Below are 27,856 nucleotides of genomic sequence, written 5' to 3' on the forward strand. Positions count from 1 at the left end.
CAACAGACCTGGTAAGTTGAAACTGGTAAAACGTATATTCATGATGTAGCCTAACTATAATGTTAAATCATTGTAACGACTTATTTCTTGATCGTATCACAGTTCATTCAGTCATTAGAATCTAAAGGGTGGTGCTGTATTCCCGCAATAACAACCAGCCACTGCAAATTGCAGTGTTAGCTTACTAGCTGGTTTTGTTATCGTTCTCTTCGTTTTAATGGCATGGATATGGTTATAGTCCAAATGATTAATAAGGCTAATCTGTATTTCAATTTATTGTATTGTTTGGCTATCTAATTGCAACGTTTTTCTTGTTTAAAAAATGCTCTTACCAATTAACTTAAGGAGTAAAACGTATATTTGAAAGAACACAGAAGTCTGTTTAAATGTCAGTACCATAGCCTACCAGTTTTCTGGTCTGTCAGAATTTGAAGGTGTCATTTTGCAACGTCCCGCACATTCGGTAAGACGGTACTGGCAGCGCTGAATTCGCAACAAATCGATTAACGTTAATAGTGCACCTCAATTTGTACCTCATATATCGATTAAACTATTTATATTGTAAATGATGCTATTGCCTATGTCGTATCCCCTTCCCTCCATATACCATTCAGAACTAATTAACCATAATGGGTTGGGATTAATTCGTTTCCTTGCATTCCTATTCACTATTCAGAATTTTGCTGGGAATTCGCTGGTAACACATTTGACGTAGAATACCGTGAAAGTCGTCAACAGACTGTAGTGCAATGGTTTAGGTTACAATTTGTCGTAATCAAACTACGACATCAATTGTCTACTGCATGGAGTCCAACAATGGTATTAGTTTGTTTAAATAACTTATATATAGCCTCATTGAGCACTTTATTAGGAACACCTGTACACCTACTTATTCATGCGATTATCAGCCTCAGTGATTTTGACCATAATTGTTGGTCAATTATGTGGTTTGAGTATTTCTGTGACTACTGATACTGATTTTCAGGCACAGTTTCTAGAGTTTACTCAGAATGGTCAGAATGGTGCGAAAAACAAAAAAACATCCAGTGAGCGGCACTTTTGCAGATGGAAACGTCTTGTTCATGAGAGAGGCCAAGACAGAAAAGTGACTGTAACGCAAATAACCACACATTACAACTGTGGTATGCAGAAGAGCATCTCTGAACACACAATGTGTCAAACCTCTAAGTGGATAGGCTACAGCAGCAGAAGACCAACAGGTCTAAAAACATAAGTTGAATAAATATCTAATAAAGTGTATGTTGTCATTTGGAGTATTGGCCTACATTGGCTGTTTTTCAGCACTGTGGCTTCTTACACACCTGGTGTTTGTATCCAGAGCAGGTATACCAGTCCCCATGGCGCTAAGGGAGACCTGCGTGCCAGGCGATCTCTTAGTTCTCACATATTGGAATGTTACCCAAACGCAACACCGGTCCTTGGAGTACAGATAACACCACCACTGGGGTAAGCACCTTCTTCTTTCCTTCTCTCACATTTGCATGTGACACAACAGCATCCCACTTACAGTACAGAACGCTACCATTAATATTTACCATTTGGTGCATTTAGTTTGCATCCCTTTGTATGGGTAACTTGCTTTTAGCTGGAAGTGTGGTGGAACCAGTGCATTTTGTTCATGCTGGTGCCATTTCAGAGTCTTGGGCAGCTATAGTCTATTACCAGATATTTATGGAAGATTAGTATTTAATGCTAATTAAAGCTTGACTCTTCCTTCCAAAGAGGTAACTAACTAGTGGTGAAATAGGCACTGAACAGTCAACTTTCAAGTGAATTACTGTTTTAAAATTTTTGGTAATTAAAGCAAATATAAAATATACAATACTTATAGCAGACTAAAAACTGGGTTCCTCCCAAACAACTATTTGCTTCACTCACTTACCAGAAACTGACAGCTTTTTTAAGGAATGATAATGCTTAATGATAATGATAATGCTTCTCATATGATGCAGTGCATGGTTATGATACTGTGCATGGTTACTCGTATAATCTCCACGCACTGCTCCTGGTTCATGTTAATGAGCCAGCCTCGTTATGCTACTGAAATAGCACAGTTCCACAATGTTTGGTTCAAATTCCGGCCTGTAGGCAAGACTGTGGAATCAGAACTAGAAGGTGGAACGAAACAAAGAAAATAAGAATAATGAGGACAATAATGAGGAATAATGTATCGCACTCAACAAACAGTCCTTCCGGAAGCATGCATGGCTTCTATAAAACAGTATGACAGTTCAAATAAGAGCACAGAGCAAGCACAATCACTGAGGACCTCAACACCTTCAATTAGGACACGTAATTAATCAGTTAGATTGGAGTGCATGTGCAGTATTGTAACTAACTACTCATTTGCTTGACACAGAAAATGTATTTAATGAAAACACATTTCCCATTTGTAAGTCAGACACCCAAATTCCTTGGCTCATTATTTTGAGTGTAGATAAAATAACAGAGTATAAATAGTCTCATTCACCTGATCAACCTGATAAAATCTGTATAGAAAACAGTGACTCAAATTCTTCTGAAACACTAACCCAACTACATTCTGTGCCAAGAGAGGACTTGTTAGTACATTTACATTTTACAGTTACATTTTTAATCCAAAGCGATAGGTTCTTCCACAAGTCAGAGCATCACATCCATAACTAGGAAAATACAGAGGCCGGCTAAGAGGGAGTTGCAGTAATCCAGGCGGGAAATGACGAGCGCCTGGACTAGGAGCTGGGTGGCTTTCTCCGTCAGGAGATGACGGATACGGCGTATATTGTACAGAAAGAACCTGCAGGTTCTGGCAGTGGAGGATACTTGTGGAGCCAGGGTGAGGCAGTTGTGAAGAGTTACCCCAAGATTCTTTGCCGTACGGGAGGAGGAAACTACAAAGTCCTCAACAGTCAGTGAGAGGTCGATAATAAAATGTTAGTAGTTTTTGCTTATACATTACTGACTAGCGAGGCATTCAGCAGAATAGATTCTTATTTTGAAAGGCAGTATTTATTGCCAACAGTATCACATTGTATCATCATCCCGAATGTAAACATGTTCTCAGTTTCTTTGCATTTGGAGAAGGTAAAATGCAATATCCTATTTCATGCTTGCATGTTGCACTTGCCATTTTGTCTTTTTAGATATGAGTGAAAAACGGATTATCTGCACCTTGTTTGAAGATCATTTTTAACTACTGAATAGCTCAATATAAGTCCCCTGGTATTCCAAGTGGTCATTTGTAACCTCAGAAAAGTACAGAACCTGCAATAGACCAGTTGTACCTGTATGTTTGGCCAGTAGCCATTGTTAAGAGTTTCTGTGTTGCTATGTGAATAGGGAGAAGCACTAAGGTCAAAAATCATTTCTAGTGAAAGCCAGAAAGGTAAACACTTTGAAGTTCATCTTCCAAGTAAGGCCTCTTAGACATACAACTTACATTCACTGTGTGTCTGTAATTATATTACCCTGTGTATCACAGATCAACATTATTAAAAGGCATTACTGCAATGTAGCAGTCTTTTGATTTCGGATAATAGACCTGACTTGTGATGACTTATTTTAAATGTGTAACAAGGCCTACCAAAGGCACTGTGTGTCCTGTTGTAGACTTCATAGCTCTTTTTACAAGTGTTGCACTGATGCTAGTTAATTCTTTGAAACCTTTGCTGGGAACTTTTCGGGAACCGTAGAGGAGCGCATAGGGCAAACAAGGCTTTTTCTGAATCAAGATGCATTGGCAACACTTCTTCTTTTGACCAGGACCATTTACACTTTTGATCAATGTAAAGCCACTTATTCCACACACAGAATCTCTAGTTGATATGAAGCGTTTTGGCATTTTGTTTTTGTTTGCTGGTGGTATAAAGTTGTTTTGTACATACAGTGCATCCGGAAAGTATTCACAGCGCTTTTCACATTTTGTTATGTTACAGCCTTATTCCAAAATGGAATAAATTCATTTTTTCCCTCAAAATTCTACACACAACACCCCATAATGACAACATGAAAGAAGTTTTTGGAAACTTTTGGAAATTTATTAAAAATAAAAAACTAAGAAATCACATGTACATAAGTATTCACAGCCTTTGCCATGAAGCTCAAAATTGAGCTCAGGTGCATCCTGTTTCCACTGATCAACCTTGAGATGTTTCTACAGCTTAATTGGAGTCCATCTGTGGTAAATTCAGTTGATTGGATATGACTTGGAAAGGCACACACCTGTCTATATAAGGTCCCACAGTTGACAGTGCATGTTGGAACACAAACCAAGCATGAAGTCAAAGGAATTGTCTGTAGACCTCAGAGACGGGATTGTCTCAAGGCACTAATCTGGGGAAGGGTACAGAAAAATGTCTGCTGCTTTGAAGGTCCCAATGAGCACAGTGGCCTCCATCATCCGTAAATGGAAGAAGTTCGGAACCACCAGGACTCTTCCTAGAGCTGGCCGCCCGTCTAAACTGAGCAATCGGGGGAGAAGGGCCTTAGTCAGGGAGGTGACCAAGAACCCGATGGTCACTCTGTCAGAGCTCCAGCGTTCCTCTGTGGAGAGAGGAGAACCTTCCAGAAGGACAACCATCTCTGCAGCAATCCACCAATCAGGCCTGTATGGTGGAGTGGCCAGACAGAAGCCACTCCTTAGTAAAAGGCACATGGCAGCCCGCCTGGAGTTTGCCAAAAGGCACCTGAAGGACTCTCAGACCATGAGACACAAAATTCTCTGGTCTGATGAGACAAAGATTGAACTCTTTGGCGTGAATGCCAGGCATCATGTTTAGAGGAAACCAGGCACCGCTTATCACCTGGCCAATACCATCCCTACAGTGAAGCATGGTGGTGGTAGCATCATGCTGTGGGGATGTTTTTCAGCGGCAGGAACTGGGAGACTAGTCAGGATTGAGGGAAAGATGAATGCAGCAATGTACAGAGACATCCTGGATGAAAACCTGCTCCAGAGCGCTCTTGACCTCAGACTGGGGCGACGGTTCATCTTTCAGCAGGACAACGACCCTAAGCACACAGCCAAGATATCAAAGGAGTGGCTTCAGGACAACTCTGTGAATGTCCTTGAGTGGCCCAGCCAGAGCCCAGACTTGAATCCGATTGAACATCTCTGGAGAGATCTGAAAATGGCTGTGCACCGACGCTCCCCATCCAACCTTGAGAGGTGCTGCAAAGAGGAATGGGCGAAACTGCCCAAAAATGGGTGTGCCAAGCTTGTGGCATCATATTCAAAAAGACTTGAGGCTGTAATTGCTGCCAAAGGTGCATCAACAAAGTATTGAGCAAAGGCTGTGAATACTTGTACATGTGATTTCTTAGTTTTTTATTTTTAATAAATTTGCAAAAATTTCAAAAAACTTCTTTCATGTTGTCATTATGGGGTGTTGTGTGTAGAATTTAGAGGAAAAAAAAAAGAATTTATTCCATTTTGGAATAAGGCTGTAACATAACAAAATGTGGGAAAAGTGAAGCGCTGTGAATACTTTCCGGATGCACTGTACATTGTAGTACAGTGATTTGCTATGGGAGGAAAACCATGGGAGAGTGGTATAGCACTCTATATTACATTTTCACAAGATGTTGTTATGAAAAGAACAAAACAAAACAGGAAAAAAAAACCTTAGTAGTGGGACTCTACACTCGTCAATTCTTTTTGGCCATAGGGTACTTGGTATTGGATTTGGATAGGATCTTCAGTGTGCCACTGCCACATTAATGATGTGCACTATCAAGAAGGTCTTTTTTGCTGTAGCTGTGATGGCATTACAAATTATTTATACTTCTTTTCTCCCATGCTGTCTGTATGTACTGTAATTGCGTTATATAATAGATTAGTCTGTGTAACTCACACAGGGTTCTGCTCCTGAGTGCTGGCAGGGGCCTCGTCCATGTTCCAGGTGAAGACAGCATGTCCTTGCCGGGGCTGACATGCCCTTGGCCCTGGGAATGTAGCCTTATTTGGGAGGTTTCAGGTGTGGCCCGAGGGTTGCTGGGACTGCTGACACAAGCCCATCGGTACAATGGATGCTTTGTGGCGATTAGAGGACATTTACCTGGGAGAATTTAGCTAGTTGGCTACTCTTACTCAATGGGTTACTCAGTGCGTATACAGCAGGGCCCTAATCACAGTGTGGAATGATTGGTCCTTCCAGTCAACCTGGGGATCACATTTCTGACTTGAATCAGGGCTGTGTCACACAGGCTGAGCTGTTTTTGTAGTGTCTGCATGCATCAGAGTAGGCCAAATCCAGCATTCATTTGTTTTTTCTTCTCGTAAATATCTTTAAAAGGCTTCTTAAATTGTTATGACAGAGGGATACAAACTATGATCTCACTTCAGGAAAATGTTTAGGCTTTTAAGAAAAATAGGCAGGTGGTGTAATCTGCCATCTGATTCTGCAAACCGGACATATTGGGACTAGGCTGACACAGCAGAGTATTGGGAATCATTGACTCATGTTCGCCATACAGTGTACAACTTTGTCTTGTATGTTCTTGACCAGCTTGTTCAAAACGTAAGAAGACAAAAGTTATCAAATGGACAAATGGGAGTTAAAAAAAAATCTGAAAGATTTTGTTGTGATAATTGCAGACAATTATTATTGTTATTATTATAATATGGTTAGTGCCTTTATGAATGTAAACTGGAACCATACATGTTCCAGTATTGTTTTCTCTAGGACATTAACTAGTACGTGAAATATAAATGTGTAATGCTACTGAATGTTACCTTTGAAAATAATGCCACGGAATTCAAAAGATTGTGCCTTTTCGGTCTTTGTTAGGACGTCTTCAGTGCTGAAGTACTCTCAAAATATGTGAGAAGAGAATTCCAGGATGAATTGTTTAACGACTCTGTTTGGAGCTGGCGGTCGGAGTGTGTGTCCTGAGGAAGGAGGGCTGTGGTTCTGAGTGTGTGTGTGTCAGGAGGCAGGGCTGTGGTTCTGAGTGTGTGTGTCAGGAGGCAGAGCTGTGGTCCTGAGTGTGTGTGTGGAAGGAGGGCTGTGGTTCTGAGTGTGTGTGTGTGGAGGCAGCGCTGTGGTTCTGTGTGTGTGTGTCAGGAGGCAGGGCTGTGGTTCTGAGTGTGTGTGTGTCAGGAGGCAGGGCTGTGGTCCTGAGTGTGTGTGTGTCAGGAGGCAGGGCTGTGGTCCTGAGTGTGTGTGTCAGGAGGCAGAGCTGTGGTCCTGAGTGTGTGTGTGGAAGGAGGGCTGTGGTTCTGAGTGTGTGTGTGTCAGGAGGCAGAGCTGTGGTCCTGAGTGTGTGTGTGTCAGGAGGCAGGGCTGTGGTTCTGTGTGTGTGTGTCAGGAGGCAGGGCTGTGGTTCTGAGTGTGTGTGTGTGGAGGGAGGGCTGTGGTTCTGAGTGTGTGTGTGTGAGGAGGCAGGGCTGTGGTTCTGAGTGTGTGTGTGTGGAGGGAGGGCTGTGGTTCTGAGTGTGTGTGTGTGAGGAGGGGGGCTGTGGTTCTGAGTGTGTGTGTGGAGGGGGGCTGTGGTTCTGAGTGTGTGTGTGTGTGTGTGTGTGTGTGTGTGTGTGAGGAAGCAGGGCTGTGGTTCTGAGTGTGTGTGTGTGTGTGTGTGTGTGTGTGTGTGTGTGAGGAAGCAGGGCTGTGGTTCTGAGTGTGTGTGTGGAGGGGGGCTGTGGTTCTGAGTGAGTGTGTGTGTGTGTGTGTGTGTGTGTGTGTGTGTGTGTGTGTGTGTGTGTGTGTGAGGAAGCAGGGCTGTGGTTCTGAGTGTGTGTGTGAGGAGGGGGGCTGTGGTTCTGAGTGTGTGTGTGGAGGGGGGCTGTGGTTCTGAGTGTGTGTGTGTGTGTGTGTGTGTGTGTGTGTGTGTGTGTGTGTGAGGAAGCAGGGCTGTGGTTCTGAGTGTGTGTGTGAGGAAGCAGGGCTGTGGTTCTGAGTGTGTGTGTGGAGGGGGGCTGTGGTTCTGAGTGTGTGTGTGTGTGTGTGTGTGTGTGAGGAAGCAGGGCTGTGGTTCTGAGTGTGTGTGTGAGGAAGCAGGGCTGTGGTTCTGAGTGTGTGTGTGGAGGGGGGCTGTGGTTCTGAGTGTGTGTGTGTGTGTGTGTGTGTGTGTGTGTGTGTGTGTGTGTGAGGAAGCAGGGCTGTGGTTCTGAGTGTATGTGAAGAAGCAGGGCTGTGGTTCTGAGTGTGTGTGAGGAGGGGGGCTGTGGTTCTGAATGTGTGTGAGGCAGCGGGAGTGTGTTCAGCTCACACGGACTCGTATCAGATTCGGCTGCTGGTGTTTCCTGGAGGCCGCTGATCCAGAGGGAGGGACGGAGATGGGCAGACAATGAGCCTAAAGTACTGGTTTGGACCGGATTTTCTCTCTAAGTGAGTCCCTTTTCCTGTTTCTGTTGTTGGGGGGAGGGAGTCCGGCTGTACTGAGATAGCGAAGAGGAAAGAAGAAAAAAAACGAAACTTTTTTAATTTATTTATTTTACAAGCTCTGGGAGACCCTTAACCATTTTCACCCACAAAGGAGTCCTTTTACTCAAGGTAGGCAGCTGCTGAGTGACGGACCGCCAGCCTGACTGGAGCTTTTTCCAGTTTTAGCTAGCTCGAGAGGGAGGAGGAGAACCGTGTTCTTTCAGAAATGTTGACACTGTTCCTTTCTTCGCTGCCGACTGTAAACGGTGGTTCGGTGTGCGTGTCTGGGAAGGGTGGGGGTGTGGGGACGGAGTCATGTACGTCCTGTGACTACCCTGGCTTCTCTCTGCTGGACCGTGTGAACCACGCAGCTGTGGGCATGTCATGTACCTTGTTCTAAATGTCCCAGGTAGCAGGGCCAGGCTTGTGACAGGCCGTTCATCTGGACATTTTTACTGTGGGAATGAAGGATGAAGTAGTCTAAGAGTGGCAGGATTTGCAGTGTCCCTTTGTGATGCAAATGTTTTTCAGGAATGGAGTTTTATTATACCATGAAACTAACCTAAAGGATTGGATTAATTATTTGGGGTATTTTTTTTCTTTTGCTTGCTGTTTCCTTTGCTTGGTGCTAAAACTGCAATTTATTGCTATTCATTGCACTGCTGTTCATCCCATATAAAAACGTCAAGTTTTTTTATATAGGGGCATATTGGGCAATTGTCAGGTAATTCGAGACCTTAGAATTATAAGTTTGTTAGCGACATAAATACATTGTTTATGGGGCACTGAATATATGTGTGAAATTTAACATAAAAATATTGTTTAAAAGTATGGAAAAAATACAAAATGGAAAAGGTTGTAACTGCTCAGAGTTCATTAATTTTGGTGTCTCAGTATATCAGTATATCTCAAAACCACTCAGAATACCAATAGAACCATATAACTGTACTGTAGAAAGAAGGTTGTATAGAACAATCATACCTGTGATTGCCTTGCCACATAGATTTCCCTCACTAATGGCATGACAGTAGGAGAAATAGGGCACTGACGTCCATGCTACAGAAATGTGTAATAATAGTGAAGGGTGACAATGTCAGGATCATTTACGGTAATGTGTACTGTAATGCTGTCAGGATCATTTACAGTAATGCTTACTGTAGGACGCAGCAGACCCTGGTCAACCCCCGGTCACTCTGCATGGACCCTGTAGATCTGCCCTGGGTGGTAGAGCCCGGCGGTGCTCGTAAGGGCAGTACGTAAACACAAAGCGTGGCTTTGCTTGTCTTCAAGGTATTGCCACTTACTGTGTACTGTTGTCATAAACCAGCACAGTAAGATATTTCTCAGACAATGGCCACATAGTTTACTTGCTGTCAGACAGTGAATAGACGGATTATGAAGAGTAATCACTTCTCGCTGTTGTAAGTGTTGTAATGAGGTCTTAAAAATTTTCGCTCTCATAGAAAATACGTGCTTTAAGTGGCTTTGTTCTTGACAAGTGAATATTTTCTAACCACATTGGCAGTTCTTGAAATGACTCAAACTGGGTCACCACATTGGCAATATTTTTGTCTTATTTGGCCCAAAAAAAGTAAGAAGTAACTAACTCTAAGGTTAAAATGTTTGTTGAGATCGACATATTTTCGGGGTTTTGCTGAGCGTTTGGATGTGTAGTTTCTGTTCCACATGGAGTATCACAGGAGCGTGACACAGTCACACGGCAGCAGGGGACCCCAGCCACAACGCCTCCACAGGAAACGGCCTGTCGTCCTGACTAAGCACACAGGGTCCATCCTCCAGAGATAAACAGGATCTGGGCCTGAAGGTCAGGGAGCCTCGCTGCCAGGCCACAGGAAAGGCTATTATTGGACCGCTCAGAATAGAGAGCAGGGGTGGCACGGAGCTGGAGTACAGAGAGGAGGGAGACGAAGAGGGCACTCGTCATTTCTGTTTTCGATGTTTGTGGGGGGGGGGAAGGAGACAACTCTTCCCACACGCTTTGGCTCTGTCGCTGTGTGCCAGGGCTGCTGGCATCTCTATTGTCTGCTGTTTTTCAGCTTTCCAGAGAAATTTCACCATGTTTCATATGTCAAGGTTCTATGTTTTTAGCTTTATTTTGCATAATATGTCAGCGTGTTTCGCAATCCCCATTTATCGGGATCTAATGCAATTTGCACTTCATGATGTGCAACGCAGATATTGACGTATTGAAAAAGAATACATTTTGTGTATTTTGTTGTGACGCTTCCCACATTCACTCACTGGGGGAAAAAAAAAAAAACCCTGTATTTTTAGGTTTTCTCAACTGAAATGTTTTAGGTTCATTCAAATGAACCTAAAACATTTTCAGGTGAGAAACTAAAAAAACATTGATTTAACAAACTGAAGTGTAAACGTTTGGCTTATCGTGGTGAAGCGCTGTGGAATGGTGCGTCGTGGCTACAGCCTCACCCATGAACCCTCTGGTACATCGGGCACCTGCAGGCTGCCTGTGCCAAATGTACATGAAGTGTCCTGTAATTTATGGCATTAACACTGCAGTCATGAGACTGGTTTGAGCATAGTTGGGTGTTCCATACGGGAAAAAAGAATCTGCTTTTTGAGGTTGGATGACGGCACAGTCACAAGCATACCTCTTCTGCACTGCATCACGTCCAGCAAGCGGAAGATCACTGATGTGATCTATAAATGCTTCTCTGTGGATACAGTCACACATATAGCATTGTTCTTGGTACAGTAAACTACACTCGATGCTTATTACCCTTTTGTGTCCACGGTGAGCTCATCAGCTGGGTTGTGTACTTGATTTATACAAAACATGGTGATTGGAGCTCCTGTCTGGCTTTCATTTAGTCAATAACAGAAGTGTCAGTGCGTTCTTGCTACATAATTATCTTGATTATGGAACAATAGTGGGTAATGGTACTTAAACAGTGCATCCTGATGGTGAATATTGTGGTTGCTGGTTGCGTTATTTCTGTTTGGTAACTATAACTTTAAGGTAAGCTTGGCATCTGTGGTCTGTAGAGATTGAAATATTGTCTCCAGTGATGAAGGGTATACTATCTGTCAAGTGAGTGTTGAAAGTGGTAGGTTGTCGGTTGGCTGATAACAAAGGGAACGGATGATTGCGGTAACGCCTCAACCTCGGAATATATCTGGTCCAGCTCTGGGAAAGCTGCCAGCACTGTGTACGTACTTATTAGCAACTTTATTACAAACATGCGGTATGGGCAAAGTCTGTCTGTCATCAGTCTGAACGCTAACTGTATGGGCAGCCATGGGTGTATATATAACAGAATGTGTCTGGCTCTTAGCAGAAAATTATGGATTTATTGGGTGTATAACAATTATGGTGCATTATCTGAAATGCTGCAGCATTGAGGTATATGGTATTCCTGTGCATGTAAAAAGAAAAAAAATCAATCATGAATATTGTTCTATATCTAATTATACACCACTTGCATGAATAACATTTAAATTATTGACAGGAATGCAGTATATAATTAATATACCTTTGTTTAACTGTAAATGACAACATATAATTGAACGTCAGAATGCTTAATGCCATAAGAGAGTTATACCTTATCAATGATATAGATTGATATATCATACTCATCCTGTTAAGAGTATGTGAAAAGCATAAACACTGAGATGCATTAAGTGCAGTCTGTCAGGTTAGAGACTACTATTACAGTCCCAGCTCCTTTATTGTGTGGACCGTGCACTTGTCTCTAAGCACTGTGTCTTAAAATGACAAGTGGCCACTTAAGAATAACCCCACATCTTTGCCTGTCACCGAACAATAAATGAAGTACATAAACGGCCATTTAATAATAACAAGGTTTGTATTGAGGGAAACAACTAGGGCTGTTGGGGTCTTTATATTGACAACACAGTTGAAATGGAACAAAACAAATAGAGGAAATAGAATTGTAGCACATTGTTCATTCCTGAAACAAGGTCCCTTGTGCTTGGAAATGAGCCATGACTTCTATGTGAGAGATATTCCTAGTTTGCGGCAGAAAAAATAGGAATGTCCAATGGCCAGCGGTTTCAGATAAGTGACTTAGTCACCTGATTCTATCCTACATAGTTTGGCTTCTTTGCTCATGCTCAGTGGCAGTAAAAATAATCGCTGAAAATATCTTCTCCAAATTCTGTCATTATTATTGTGCTGAAAATAATTGACATTGTGGCCAAATCAACCTTCTTTAACCCTCATATTATGTTAAAAGTGTATGGCTATGTCAAAATGAATGAGCTTGAATTGACACAGAATTATTGCAACAGAAAAATTTGATTTGTGTGTCACCTTCTTACTGTCTCCCAAATTAGCCTTTTATCCATAAATATGAAAAATATGTGCGAAGCATCTCATTTTAGAGCCTGAGGTAAGTGGAAGTTTGATACCTATATGGGACAGAAATCTGAGATAAAAATAAATATTTTGACCTTTGTATGCAAAGTTACCTTGATGTTTATTTCATGTTTACTGTTTAATCTCACCAAATAAGGAAAATCAAAAAATCATTCAGTATCAAGTTTAAATAAAGATTAAGTTGTTTTTAAGAGACGTCAAACACTGAATGGGGTCAAATGGACCCCAAACATAATAAGAAGGTTAAAGCACATCATTATTAAAAAAGGCATATATCTGTAAAGATTCTGAGCTACGGTATGCTGGCACACATAGTTCATCTGTGGAGCACAAGGGCTAGTAAATAATTAAGATGACGCTGTGCATTTCTCATGTGTAGTAGTGAAGAGCAAAGGCAACATTAACTTCAAAAGGAATGCATTTGGGCTGTCTCAGTGTGCAAGCCATCTAAAAACGTACGGGATGTTTAAGGTGGAGTTCTGCCAGTCATTGTCTTGATTTGATATAATCAGACATCCGATGGGCTCAGGGGGAGAGTTTTGCAGCTTTTTTTTTTTTTTTTTTCGTGAAAATGACAATGCATTTCAACACTTAATCTTTGAACTGTTTGAAATGACCTCTCGGTGAACTTAAGAAACATGAGACTCCGATTTTGAAAGTTTCTTGGAACAATGGCTAATTATTAACTCTACCCTATCCAAAATTCCTTTTCAATACAGCAACATCGTATGATAAGTCATTAGTCATTTTTGTTTTCCTAAGTGAAGAGGCAGGTTGGCACTTTTCTCTCTAGTTTGGATGGCTAGGGCGGTGATGTGTTTTCTATGTAAAGAGGAGGGGTTTAACCCCTTTGAGATGGCTAGACGGAAAGCTCTTGCAGGCCTCACTCTTGGTCGTGTTCAGGCAGAACAGAGAAATAGTTGCACATGCCCTTCAGCTTCAGGAAATGAAAGCAGAAAGCAACTAAACTCAACTCATGTCCGCGTGAATGACAAGTCTGCTTAGGTTTCAGATGTCTGATGCAATAGGCATGCACGTGATTTGAGCTTTGCAGTTGTGGTCAGAGGTTTTTTTCATGACACATTTTGTAAGTGAGGGATGATTTATATTCACTTATTCATATTCACTTATTATTTAGATGCGTCAGGTTCAATCCCATGCTATTGAAGGGCTCAGGGGCATTATGTCATGGGTATTCAACATCAACAGGCAGACATTTTGTGTTTCTATGTTGAGAGCTACCATAAGAGTGTAATGTGGTGAAAGGACCTAATTTTCTTTCCCACACTTGTCCTGTATGAAAAATGTAGAGGCGTGTGTGGTGTGGTGGCTGGCCACATGGAGAGCTTTTTCAAAACCAAGTCGAACAGGTTTCATTTTGAGCCACTTTTACGATGAAATATATTGACTTAGATTCTGCCAAGGAACCTGTGGTCCTATGCAATGCAAAAGTATATCCAATAACTGATAAATAATAAATAATGATCTCATAATAATTTTGCCTACACTCAGCCAGTGATTGGTCTGGGATTGATCAGTTGAAAAATTCACATGCTCTGAAGGAATGATTCATTTCATGACCTAAAGGCTTAGGTCCCAGCCTCAAGAATCAATCATACACTTGGCTTATGTCATCTTCTCTGGTTGTCTCATGACCATTGCTGTGCTGAGCTCTGCTGCATTTTAGCTTCCTCCATCATACAGTCTGTGAATACCCGAATTAGCTCTTTGTGCTGCCTGGTCATTTAGACCCTAGCAAACCGAGGCAGCTGGCTACCATATACTCCATAATATTCATCAAATTCATTTTGAATTCTTTTGGCTGTACAGCCTCAAAATTATTAAACAATGTGCCCTTCAATCAGAATCAGGAGTTGCTTCAGCATAGTATCGTAGGATAGCTTTCCCTTCACTCTCTTGTATGTTGAATACCCCCTATCTGACTTGCTGTGCACTGAATTTAGCCATAGCACTGCTGTTATTGTTCAGCCCCTGTCGAGATTCACGCTTGAAATTCGAGAGTCTTGAAATGGTATCACATGAGCCTGTATTATAAAACAATTAATGAGCGAGCCATTTTCTCTCTGCGATCCTCCCCCATGTCACTAATGGCAGATGTCTGTGGGATCCCATGTTACTAATTGGCACAGACAGCTTCCTGCAGAAACATGAAAGGCATCTCTTAATGCCAATCAGGACAGATTATGTGGTTTGCCATAAGCTCCACGCAAGGGGACTTTTAATACCAGTGGATAATATGTTTCAGTATGGCCCACCACAAAGCAGTGGTCAGCTAATCATCTAAGTGGAGAACAGATAAAACCAACATTTGATACAGGCCCAGAGGGGAGGGTGGTCCCCAGTGATAGTTTTATTATTATTATTATATAAACTGTGTTATTATTCTTTTTGCCCTGAAGGGCACTGCTGTCACCACTTTTCTTACAGGAAACAGTAATTAGCAGGCAGCTTCTACACTTGCATGCACTGGATAATAATACAAAGTTACTAGAAATCCTTCATTCTGGATTTCCGAAATATGAAATAAATGCCTTCTTCTGTCAGTATGCCATTGTGTCAAATTTTCAAGCCCACTTGATGTTTATCAGTGTTTATCGCGCAAAAGTAAAATGCGTTCAAGTTGAATTTCATAGAATATAAATATAGAAAGTTTATGGTTTGGACACAGATTCCCACCACAAAATATGGTGCCAAACCATATTTTGACATGTAGACACGGTCACAGTCTCGCACACTGGTGAGGAGACCGACAGGATGTGGTACATTTTGAATGGAGGGCGCTGACAGTTTTGTTTCTCTCTCTCAGATAAACCATGATTCCCATCACTGAGCTGCGCTACTTTGCCGACACCCAGCCGGCGTACCGCATCCTGAAGCCATGGTGGGACGTGTTCACAGACTACATATCCATCATCATGCTGATGATCGCGGTGTTTGGGGGGACACTACAGGTCACGCAAGACAAGATGATATGCCTGCCCTGCAAGTGGGTCGTCAACAAGACCTGTGACACCTACTCGGCTAAGAAATACGTAAATGAAACCCTGTCCTCATCACCAGTTGTCTTTGAACCCAAGGGGATCCAGTATGAACTGGACCGGCACCAGTACAACTATGTGGACGCCGTGTGCTACGAAAACAAGCTCCACTGGTTTGCCAAGTACTTCCCTTACCTAGTGCTTCTTCACACACTTATCTTCTTGGCGTGCAGCAACTTCTGGTTCAAGTTTCCCCGCACCAGCTCCAAACTGGAACACTTTGTGTCGATCCTGCTAAAGTGCTTTGACTCCCCCTGGACAACACGGGCCCTGTCAGAGACGGTGGTGGAGGAGAGTGACCCAAAGCCACCAGGTAAAATGAACGGGTCAATGGACAAGAAGGCGTCCTCTGTGAGCGAGGATGTGGAGGCGAGCATACCCATGCTCCAGAGGACTAAATCCCGCATCGAGCAGGGCATCGTTGACCGTTCGGAGACCGGTGTCCTGGACAAGAAGGAAGGCGAGCAGGCCAAGGCCCTGTTTGAGAAGGTGAAGAAATTCCGCATACATGTGGAAGAAGGCGACATAGTCTACCGCCTCTACATCCGACAGACCATCATCAAAGTCATAAAGTTCATCCTGATCATCTGCTACACAGGGTACTATGTGGGCAATATTAAGTTCAGAGTAGACTGCACGGTTGATATCGAGAACCTCACAGGTTACCGCATGTACCGCTGTGCCCATCCCTTAGCCACTCTCTTTAAGATCCTGGCCTGTTTCTACATCAGTCTGGTGGTGGTGTACGGGTTGATCTGCATGTACACCCTCTGCTGGATGCTGAGCCGCTCTCTGAAGAAGTACTCCTTCGAGTCCATCCGAGAGGAAAGCAGCTACAGCGACATCCCAGATGTGAAGAACGACTTTGCCTTCATGCTGCACATGATCGACCAGTACGACCCGCTCTATTCCAAGCGCTTCGCCGTCTTCCTGTCGGAGGTGAGCGAGAACAAACTCCGCCAGCTCAACCTGAACAACGAGTGGACACTGGAGAAGCTGCGGCAACGGATCACGAAGAACTCCCAGGAGAAGCTGGAGCTGCACCTGTTCATGCTGAGCGGCATCCCGGACACCGTGTTCGACCTGCTGGAGCTGGAGGTCCTCAAGCTGGAGCTCATCCCTGACGTCACCATCCCCCCCATCATCGCCCAGCTCGCTAGCCTAAAGGAGATGTGGCTCTACCACACGCCCGCCAAAATCGAAGCCCCGGCCTTAGCCTTCCTGCGGGAGAACCTCAAGTCCCTTCACATTAAGTTCACGGACATCAAGGAGATCCCTCTCTGGATCTACAGCCTGAAGAACCTGAGCGAGCTGCATCTCACGGGAAACCTGAGTGCTGAGAACAATCGTTACATCGTGATCGACGGGCTGAGGGAGCTGAAACGACTCAAGGTGTTGCGGCTCAAGAGCAACCTGACCAAGTTGCCCCAGGTGGTCACCGACGTGGGCGTGCACCTGCAGAAACTGTCCATCAACAACGAGGGCACCAAACTGATGGTCCTCAACAGTCTGAAGAAGATGGTGAACCTTACCGAGCTGGAACTCATTCGCTGCGACCTGGAGCGCATCCCACACTCCATCTTCAGCCTGCACAACCTGCAGGAGATTGACCTGAAGGACAACAACCTGAAGACCATCGAGGAGATCATCAGCTTCCAGCATCTGCACCGGCTTGTCTGCCTCAAGCTCTGGTACAACCAGATCGCCTACATTCCCATCCAGATTGGCACACTCACCAACCTGGAGAGGCTCTACCTGAACCGCAACAAGATAGAGAAAATCCCAAGCCAGCTCTTCTTCTGCCGCAAACTACGGTTTCTGGATCTGAGTCACAACAATCTCACCTACATACCGGCTGATATTGGATTCCTCCAGAACCTGCAGTACTTTGCTGTGACTGCCAATAGGGTGAGCTCTCATATTAATTTCACACCTTTCCAAATTCTTTCTGTCTTAAAATCTTGTAATAGAGCACGTGATTAAGATGACTATTAGAAATTAGAAATATCCAGAAGGGTATTTGGTTTATCCTTTAGTTGGTCTTATACCAAAATACAAATTGTATTGGTTTGTACAAGGACATTTAAATTATTTCTATATTATATTGAATACTTGTGTGAAGTTACTATGGACAAAATTTATATCCTATCATTTCCAAATTTCCGTTTAAAAAGGGATTAATCTGTACAGTAACATGTACAGGGTTGTTTCAATTGGGATTAATATCTCATCGAAAATATGATGGTCCATTTCGGAATGTCGTCTTAAAGGAACCACAGCTTGAAAATGATTAATAAGGCTGTTCTTTGATCCACTTCTCCTTTCACGGTTCCAGAACTCAGGACCGCATACCAGGGTCATAATGACTGGTTAATATATGATTTATTATTCAGGGTGGCTGAACGGTGGAGTTTGACTCTTAACAGCCATAAACATGCCAAATCCCTTCAAACGTTCATGAGTGCCAATCAGGGAAATGTTCAGAGTAGCATGGAACAAAAAGGCTTGCTTAGTGGTGCTGTAAAAGGCAGAATGACCTAGTTTTCTGAGAATGTTCATGTATGAGTGACTTTGTTGAGGGAGCTAATATATTTTGAATGTTGAAGTTGTAGGCAAGATGCAGAAATCCTTGAAGACCATAGGTCTGCTTAATGGTGGCATTAAAGCTGGCAATAAGTTATCCCTTTTCCTGGATCCAGCGACATTTTCTAAGAAGTCTCAGCTCGACATTGGCCTAATGATTTGCATAGGATAAGTCATGTGGCATTAATGGGTTGGTTACTCCGTTTCCTTCTTGTTACTTTTTGCCCAGTCAGAGTTCTCACAAAAGAAGATTTGTTGCACAGAGTTCCTTAGGCAGAGTGCCTTTTGTTGTAAGAAACACTGCCGTCAGGTGAAATGGACTCTGACATTTAGAAAATAAGAGGTAACTGTCAGAGTCACAACATTTCTTGATGGTCGCTCGAGGTAGAAGGGAGCCCGTTGCCATGACACTGAAGAGTGTTGAGTTGCGACTGTGTCTATTTTCCGTATCTTTATTCTTCGTTCGGGGGTGTTCTTTGTTCAGTGCAAAGTGTTCCAGGCAGCTGCCCTCAGGCATTTCGTGTCTCCATGCTAGGACCCAGGCCTGTATCACCTTCTGTCCACATTCCCCACCTGCCCCTCCCCCATCTGTGGGGATGGACCCTCCCCCTCCCCTCCCCCACGAGAGGTGGTGGTAAGGAGGGTGGATCATTCCAGGCTGACAAAATCTCCAAGAATGCTGCAGATATTTGTGTCTCCTGTACTATGGTTATGAGGTAGTATGTCCAAAATATAAACTTATGGAAAATACTTGGGCAAATGATACATTTGTGGGGCTTACTTTTGTAGAAAATACTTTTTTGGCACATGACCTGATCACTGAAGTCCAGAATGCTGATTGTGTTTTCCTGTTGCCACACCATTGTTTGTTTGGATGCATCCATAGCTAAGCATGTAATAGGCTAAGAGAGGTAATCATGTGCATCAACCCTTAAAGAGTTGGGTCTTGGCGCTGCCTTACTCAAGCCACTCAAGATATTATCAACATATCCACGGAAGATAGTTGTCATAGTGCTGAATCGTCTAGGTTCCATTATTCTTCTTGGGCTTCCTAAAATATTGTACCCTTTCACTGCAATTGTCTGTTTAACTCTGAGACAAATACACACAGAAATCAGTAATCCATATTTGAAGTGTAATATTACATTGTCGTTGTAAGGCCATGATGCAAACTCCATGCATAATGGCCTTTTGTAATCATTATTAATGTTCTCTTCGTGTCCAGTATCCAGTTATCCAGGGAAGGATATGGCACAGAAATCTAGTTAGCAGTCAGATATTAGATGAGAACAACATTCAGCTTTCCTAAAACATTTGCAAAGCCTAAAGCCTTGCCAGGAAAATAACAGCCCTGCCAGGGTTGAGCTTAGATAAGTGAGCTATTAATTAGTGTTTGCTAAGTACAAGTTTCACTGCACTCCAGGAATACAGGAATTAGTATTGTAATTATCCACTGTAATTATGTACAAACCTCTACTGTAGGGAATTGTTGAATGTTGATCATGCACGTTTTGAGAATTCCGATGCTTATTAACAATATTGATTATAATAATATTGATGGAGAAAGAGAGACAGAGGGGTGTGGTTTTTGTTATTGTGGTTTTTTAATCTACCAGCTGTCATGGTTTCAGATGGCTGCTGCTAGGCTGGGGGTAGACTGGTAGTGTGTAGTGAGGCGTTTGTGTTTCTATTATAAATGTGTATCCTAGAGGACATTCAGGGAGGCCAGCTTTTGCCTGACTCACTGCCAGCTGCAGCATTGTTCTAAGGAGTGTGCTGAAGGCTATTCTCTGTATGTGCTCATTTAGACGCTTGTCTTCTGAAGCGCAGGAGACTCTAACATTAGCCAAAGTGGTAATTAAAAGACAGTCCTTCACTGCCAGTTTAATTTGGGGATGTTCTGATGCTCTGATTCAGTTAATTAGATGTCAGGTTTTTTTTGGTTTAATAGTCTGTCCCTTATGTCTCCTTTTGAGGGAGTTTCTTAACTGCCTTTTGGCCCAGTTGACTAAGTGAACTCATCACCATGACTCAGTGATGACTGAATATGAGGCAATCTCTATGAAAAAGTAAAATGATATGGGTAAACTCTCACTCATTGTTGTTCTTTTTCCTGCTACTCATTTTGTCATTTCAGCTGTAGTCCCGTAGACTGTCGGCTTTAATTTGAGGGTATGTCATCCATATCAGGTGATCGGTGTAGAAATTTCAACCCTTTTTATACACAGTCCCCCATTTCAGAGCTGCCTGACATCTGGCACTTCCTTAGCGCAGGTATATTACATGGTATTTAGCAGACACTTTTATCCAATGGTATAAGAGAGCATTCAGTACCTCGTCTTGATTCTAGGCTTTTGATTGCCTTAGGGGTCTGTTATTGGTGTTTGTCAACATGAGGACCTTCGATTTCTCTGTACAGTCAGCCAGGGAGTTGATTTCATTCATTCATTATCCTAACCTGCTTATCCTGAACAGGGTCACAGGGGGGCTGGAGCCTATCCCAGCATACATTGGGCGAAAGGCAGGAATACACCCTGGACAGGTCGCCAGTCCATCGCAGGGCATGCACACCATTCAGTCACATACCTACGGGCAATTTAGACTCTCCAACTCTCCTATCCTGCATGTCTTTGGACTGTGGGAGGAAAGCGCAGAGAGAGGCCCCGACTGACGGGGATTCGAACCCAGGACCTCCTTGCTGTGAGGCGGCAGTGCTACCCACTGCACCATCCGTGCCGCCGGGAGTTGATTTCTTTCAATACAAATGATTTAATTTGAACTGTTGCAAAAGACATCAGTCTAGCTGAGTCTTGTGGCAATTTCTTCAATTTCTTTATGATTTTGCCGTTTTTTGGCAGCCAGTCGCGATTGGTGTGTGAGCGAGTGTATGAATGGGTGAGTGAGAAGCATCAATTGTACAGCGCTTTGGATAAAGGCGCTAAATAAATGCCAACCATTTACCATTTTTATTTGAGACTGAAACTCCCTCCTCTGTTTTCTGTCCCCTTGCCCAGATCGAGACCCTCCCCCCAGAGCTGTTCCAGTGTAAGAAGCTGCGCACGCTGAACCTGGGCAACAACTGCCTGCAGTCGCTGCCGTCGCGCTTCGGGGAGCTGACGGGCCTGACGCAGCTGGAGCTGCGGGGGAACCGGCTGGAGTGCCTGCCCGTGGAGCTGGGCGAGTGCCGGCTCCTGAAGAGGAGCGGGGTCATCGTGGAGGAGGACCTCTTCAACACCCTGCCCTCCGAGACCAAGGAGCAGCTGTGGAGGGCCGACAAAGAGCAGGCGTGAGGCGGCCGGCCCGATGCCCGCGGAGATACGCACGCACGCAGGGAACGAGCCCCCCGGAGAGGGGGAGGGGGGGGAGCCCACCGGGAGGGCCCCGTTTTGAATAAGGCAAGGGGGGGTCAGAGGTCAGACAGTTGAAATGCAAATTAACCGGAGGGCTCAGGCCTGCGGAGTTTAGTTTCTCGGTTTTAATTTATGTCCCTCAAAATGGAAGCCCAGGTAGGCTCGTCCCTGACGGACAGAACCGGGCAAATTAGAGACGGAGCAAAAGAAAAATGGGAGAATTGACACGGTGCAAAGCACTTTGTAGTTTTTTTAAAAAATTCCATAGGAAAGTCGAATGACACGGAAAGGATGAAACAAATAGCCCAGCCGTGGTGGGACGGCCACACCCGCTCCGCAGGGGGAGTGCGGTAGGGGCTGAACTACTGTGCCACAGCGCTACAGTTTTGCTTTGAAGAGAAAAGCAGCGAAGACTTGACTTATTGGACGGGGGCTGCAGATATCCCCTTCCGTATTGCTGCCAGTGCTGCAGTGGAAGGGTGGGTACAGGATCATCCTGTTTATAATCGTATCGGTGGGCTGTCTCGAGGCTGAGACAGTGTAATCTATCAACAGGCCCTGCACAGTGTCACAGGAGATACTGCATGGCGCTACAGTACCAGACTGTGTGTCAGGATTTCGCCTTTTGCCAAGAAGTTATGCCACCTACTAATAGCCCATCAGACCTTTTCTTTGAAACCCCTTATGAAAGGACTGGATTTACAACCTGAGAGCTGTAGGGAGAGACCTGTGTGACAACAAGCAATTTGTGTATTGGATTGGTTTCCAACGCTACATGTGGGAAATATCTTGTTACCAGCATGTTGTGACCCTGCAAATATTGTTCCAGAATTAGAGGAAACATGAACCTGTCGGAGGGAAACACACCATAGGTTAACTAAAGAGCCTCTTGGTATTTATGTATGCTAAAAATGTTATTGCAAGTGCTCATCAACCTGGCAGGATTCTGTAAGTAAAATAGCAAAGTTAACTGACTGAAATGTTTTCTACAATGGCTGACTGTTTCCAGTATATTCTCTACATAGATGAAAGGGTTCCACTCAGAGTGACTGTGGTAGAGTAACTTTAGCTTGAGTATGAAATGGAGTTTTGAGGACCAGCTAACAGTCCTTCATACTAAAATTGGCCTTAACTTGCATTTGCTTCATGTCATGGGTTGATTTGGTTTATGTCCATTTTAAATTATTTATATTCTAAAGCCACATATGTAAAAGTCTGTACTCACAACAATTGTCCCTGCTTAAAAGAAAAAAAGAAGAAATAAATGGTATGTGACTTATGTGGCACCTGCTATATCTAGAACTGGGTTCTAGATCCGACACTCACTTTGTTGTAGAGCATGGCCATGTACAAATAAGTTCAGAGATAATGGTTATCCCCGCTGGTAAACACATAGTACCTGTGTTTAGTGTCTCTTTATCAATGTAATAACAGATTTTTATTAGCTTTTTATATTACAATGTTTCATTGTATTTATACATTTCTGTTTTATTTGTCACCGTTTGGGCACTGGAGGGCCTGGAGTAGCCCCTCCTGTAGTACAGTCTGTTTAATTTTCCTGAAAGTGAAATGGTGAAAAGGCTTCATTCAGGCCTGCATCTTCAGTGGGAGGGAATTGGGGCCAGTGTTGGGTCTGGGACATTTTCACCAGTCTGCGCTGAACACGGCGACTTCTGGCTCAGGCGTGGGCCTCCATCAGAGCTGAGGAACAATGGCTACCCAACAAGCCCAAGCGTGGGCAGCAGGAACATGGCGGGAACATGGCGTCTCAGGATCTCCTTTGACTTGTGCTGGGGGCCCGAGGCCTTGCCTGACACCATGCTCACACCAGACCTTTGTGTCACAAACATCCTCGTTCTGAAAGAATTGCGCTGCGTGACGCCCTCCCTTTGTTTCATCCCGTTTCCTTTACCTCCCCGAGCTGGGGGAGCTGTAATGATTGCAGGTTGCCCAATTCTCTCCGTGTACAAAATCAGCCGATTCAAGTGGACTACAGGCTCTGATGGACCTGGAATCTGTGGCTCTACTGTTCACAATCACTCTCTTCACTGGAAATGTCTGGTCTCAAGCAACTGTTAAATTCCTGCTCATTTCTGATGAGGTCCAGAGCACACATCAGCTGTTCTTTGAGCATTTCTATTTGTGCAAAAACAGGGGCATTGTGTTGCTTTTTGTTGGTAATACTTAGCTCACAGTTATCCTATATTATACTCATTAAAAGCTTCATTGATTTTCTGTTTTTCACCACCACATTCCCTCTTCCTTGTGTGTATGTGTGTATGCACACATGGTTGTGTGTGTGTGCGTGCGTGCGTGCGTGCGTGCGTTTTGTTTTATTTAAAAAATGAATGCCCTGGCCGTACTGACCTTTGTGCTCATGTTAGCTCCTTGGGACCTGAGCAGACTACTTCAGGACAAGTTCTCTCCTCTTGCGTCACAGGAAACCAAAGAGAGGGCTGCTTTCTAAAAAAAATGCTGTGCTGAGCCATGTCCCAGGCTGCAGTGAAAGGTAGGCAATGAAGGAAAGTTAACAGTTTTATGACTGTGTTGTAAAAAGAACTTTGGCCCAAAGAAACTAGTACCAGTATGTACATACTGTGTATGATAATGAACCAGTACCCCAGGAAATGCATTTCTAACACATTCTGTCTTTGTCAAAGCTGATCCATTCCTGTACAAGTAGAATCCCTGTAACACTGTAAACTGCATTCTTGGTGTAATACCCATGTCACTAACTTGGCTGTGCTATACTAGATGCACACTGAGCTAACCATAATTGCATTTAGGCAGAAATTTCAATGTCATGCCATCTTCTAGCTTCGCATGACCGTTTGATTCCTGAACACTACAAGTAAATGATGAAGTCTTCCCCAAATCAATTCTTGATGTTCATTAAATGCATTTTCGGTGAACTATTTGGATAGAGAAGCTTACGTTGTCAAGTATACCATGCAACAGAAAAAAGGGATATTACTGTACATTTGCACATTTTAATTAAATTAAATTAATATGACTTTCTTTGATATGGATCTGTACAGCAAAAATTTGAGCATTCTCCCTTATGTGTATATAGTGCCCCCTTGTGTGGAAATGGACGAGTTTGAATGTTTGCTGCTGACAATGTTCCAGGTATTCAGTGTTTGATAAGTGGGGAGTAAAGTGTCTGCAAATATTTAATAATGTTTATGACTGAATAATCTAATAATTTTTCAATCATTAGTAGCTATTGTCAGATTGTTTGTTTATTTTTAGGCATTTTTATTTCCCTATTTTATAATGAATAAAGGAATTTGGCTATTGTTATTACCATCGTGCGCAGGTTTGGACCAGTTTTATTTCTATTCTGACCTTGGAGAAGAGAGTGGCATTTAAAATGTTGAGAGAAAAATCTCGGTTTTTAAAAAGTGATCAGAGTTGCCTTTTGTTTCGCCGTTGAGGGACAACCGTGCACAAAGCCTTTCTCAGGACACTGAATTCCAGCTGTAATCCTGGCAGTACTTTCTTTCACTGCCAACGTTTCATTTGCACTTACCTCCTTTATTTTTCCAGCTACTCATTTTTCTCAGCTTGTGTCTGATTGCATCATTCTGCTTTGTTGAGCTGTGATATGTGGTTGCTGGAGTGAAGAAAAAAACGATCATGGCAGTCACAAAATAATTGTTTCTAATGGTGTTATGTACACAATCATTCAACCTGTTCTTCAGTCCATATTGGCTTACAGTTTAAATGAAGCTGGTTCTATGTCTGAGTGACTTGTGTGAAGGAGGAAACGTACATTGACAATCGACTGAACTAACTTAAATAATGGTTCTATAACATGCTAGCTAGGTTTATGCATGGCACTAAACACACAGCAGAAAGAGAAATACAGGAGGAGAATGCACTCTAGATACATAGCACCAATGAGTGACAAAATGATTTCTCTTTCCAGAGGATTGGCAAACCTTTGGATCTGGAAACCCCTGAACTAGTACTGTGTGAACTTCATAGGCAAGGGTGAGCTGTGGTGTCAACATTAAGGGCACTTACCTCACAATTGTGCTTCCTTTTTTTCCATAAAGATGACAAACTGGACCAATTTTCTTATAGCAACCAATCTCTTGTTTACTTCAAGTGATTATCAGTAATCTACCTTATCAGCTTTTTCTTCTGTTAGGCTTTCACTTCATCCACTTAGCAGTATTCGCTTGCAATATCCTGAAGATTACATTTAAACTTCTCTCGGAATAGCACAGGCCTCAAAGGCAGTGCTATTCCACTAAATGAATTCACTAGATTACTGATGAAAGAATTTGGCAACAGTCAAAACTATACAAGCCACTCATTTTTGCAGTGACTGCACCAAATGTTGTGATACAAGAGTGATCACAGATTCGACAATTCAGCTGAAAATGGCAAAATACAGTTTGAATCTGGATCTAATGCAGCTGGAGGCATTAGTCTGTGCTTGGAGTACTGCTATTAATTATTGGCTAGTTTCTCAGGCATGGTTATAGATGTCATATGGATGCAGGATATCACTACTTTTTATCACCGTTAAATGCAGTTTTATGGAGTGATTTATTAATTTGGATATGCCATTTAATGGACTACTATCTGGATTACATTCTTTGTGACATTAGAGTGTGTTTTGGCTAATAAAAATCTGTTTACTCGGTGTGAATGTGTCATCCTTAAGGACCAGTGCTGAGAAATTACTATTCCTCTTTGCATATTCCTATTTTATTTGTTAGTATACAGTTACGTGTCAAGTTCTAACTTCTAACTCGTTACGCATTATTATTGGTGTATATTATATGCTTTAAAATGCTTTATTTATGTCTTGCGCTTGTACATTTCATACTTGGCCAATGATGACTTAAAATTGTGAACTGACAATTCACAAATACATAAGTTCCACTCTTCAAATATTAAGTTATAGCTCGTTTTCCTTTAAGTTTCCAAAATTGTAAAACTGTATTAAACTGGAAGGCTTTGTTGTGTGAACCATCCTCCTTCAATCCATCATCTTCAATATTTGATATAGTCCTCAGTGCTTTACCATTCATTTCCTTTACTTTTCTATACTCTGACATTAAAGTAAAATAAACTAAAATGTATTATGGCTACTGTTTTATTTTTAAATCATACCCTTACACAAAGCATGGTATGATATTCAAAGGTTTGTTAATCTGTAGAATGGGTTAAGAGGCAGTTAATCAATGCTTTTCCAGAATATTACGTTGTGTACAAAATGATTCTATGCCTATAAATCTCCTATAGCAGTGGTGTCCAATCTTGTATGAAAAGGGCCAGTGTTAATTTAGGCTTACACTTGATTCAGCTAATTATAGTCTTGATCAGGGGTGCACAACTCCGGTCCTGGAGGGTTGGTCTGCGTTTTCAGCATTGCAAGGAAATCAGCATCTCCATAAAGCTTGTCAGCAGACGGAAGCATGAAGTGCTCTAAAATCTCCTGGTAGATGGCTGCGTTGACTTCGGACTTAAAACACAGTGGACCAACACCAGCAGATCACATGGCACCCCTAATCACCACTGATTGTGGAAACTTCACACTGGACTTCAAGAAACATGGATTCTGTGCCTCTCCACTCTTCCTCCAGACTCTGGGACCTTGATTTCCAAATGAAATACAAAATGTAGTTTCATCTGAAAAGAGGACTTTGGACCACTGAGCAACGGTCCAGTTCTTTTTCTCCTTAGTCCAGGTAAGACACCTCTGACGTTGTCTCCGGTTCAGGAGTGGCTTAACACAAGGAATGTGACACTTATAGTCCATTTCCTGGACTGTCTGTGCGTGGTGGCTCTTGATGCATTGACTCCAGCCTCAGTCCACTCCTTGTGAAGCTCCCCCAAGTTCTTGAACTGCAACAGGGACAATCCTCTCAAGGCTTCAGTCATCCCTGTTGCTTGTGCACCTTTTCCTACCACACGTGTCCCTTCCAATGAACTTTCCATGAATATGCTTTCATAGAGCACTCTGCGAACAGCCAGCCCTTTCAGCAATGACACTCCTTGTGAAGGGTGTCAATGAGTGGCTTCTGGACAACTGTCAAGTCAGCAGTCTTCCCCATGATTGCATGACCAAATATTGAGTGCATAAATGAACATACTTTTCAG

The 27,856-nt window shown here is 43.0% G+C and overlaps 1 protein-coding gene and 1 long non-coding RNA gene across 4 annotated transcripts in view; one reads left to right on the forward strand and one right to left on the reverse strand.

Moving 5' to 3' along the window:
* On the forward strand, positions 1–26,835 carry LOC133105593 (volume-regulated anion channel subunit LRRC8A). Of its 3 annotated transcripts, XM_061215790.1 has the most exons (4): positions 1–11; positions 1,340–1,467; positions 15,572–17,711; positions 21,401–26,835. In XM_061215790.1, the coding sequence occupies exons 3-4, from the start codon at positions 15,579–15,581 to the stop codon at positions 21,674–21,676; spliced, it is 2,409 nt and encodes an 802-aa protein (XP_061071774.1). In that variant the 5' UTR covers positions 1–11; positions 1,340–1,467; positions 15,572–15,578; the 3' UTR covers positions 21,677–26,835. The 3 variants fall into 3 exon arrangements, with proteins under 3 accessions (XP_061071774.1, XP_061071775.1, XP_061071776.1); XM_061215791.1 differs by lacking the exons at positions 1–11; positions 1,340–1,467 and adding an exon at positions 8,085–8,327; XM_061215792.1 differs by lacking the exons at positions 1–11; positions 1,340–1,467 and adding an exon at positions 8,446–8,492.
* The window catches only part of LOC133105597 (uncharacterized), a 5,475-nt gene continuing 1,776 nt past the window's right edge, over positions 24,158–27,856 (reverse strand). The window contains exons 2-3 of the long non-coding RNA XR_009703873.1: positions 25,269–25,352; positions 24,158–24,233 (exon numbers count right to left, since the gene is read on the reverse strand). This is a non-coding gene — a long non-coding RNA (uncharacterized LOC133105597). The remainder of the gene's footprint in view (positions 24,234–25,268; positions 25,353–27,856) is intronic.

This window comes from Conger conger, chromosome 12, assembly GCF_963514075.1.
Source record: "Conger conger chromosome 12, fConCon1.1, whole genome shotgun sequence".
NCBI classification, from domain to species: domain Eukaryota; kingdom Metazoa; phylum Chordata; class Actinopteri; order Anguilliformes; family Congridae; genus Conger; species Conger conger.

What these genes read in the sequence shown, in the direction of transcription:
- LOC133105593 (XM_061215790.1), top strand. Translation starts at nt 15,579, where the DNA reads ATGATTCCCATCACTGAGCTGCGCTACTTTGCCGACACCCAGCCGGCG. An exon ending in TTGCTGTGACTGCCAATAGG is followed by an intron (nt 17,712 to 21,400) that starts GTGAGCTCTCAT and finishes CCCCTTGCCCAG; the next exon opens with ATCGAGACCCTCCCCCCAGA.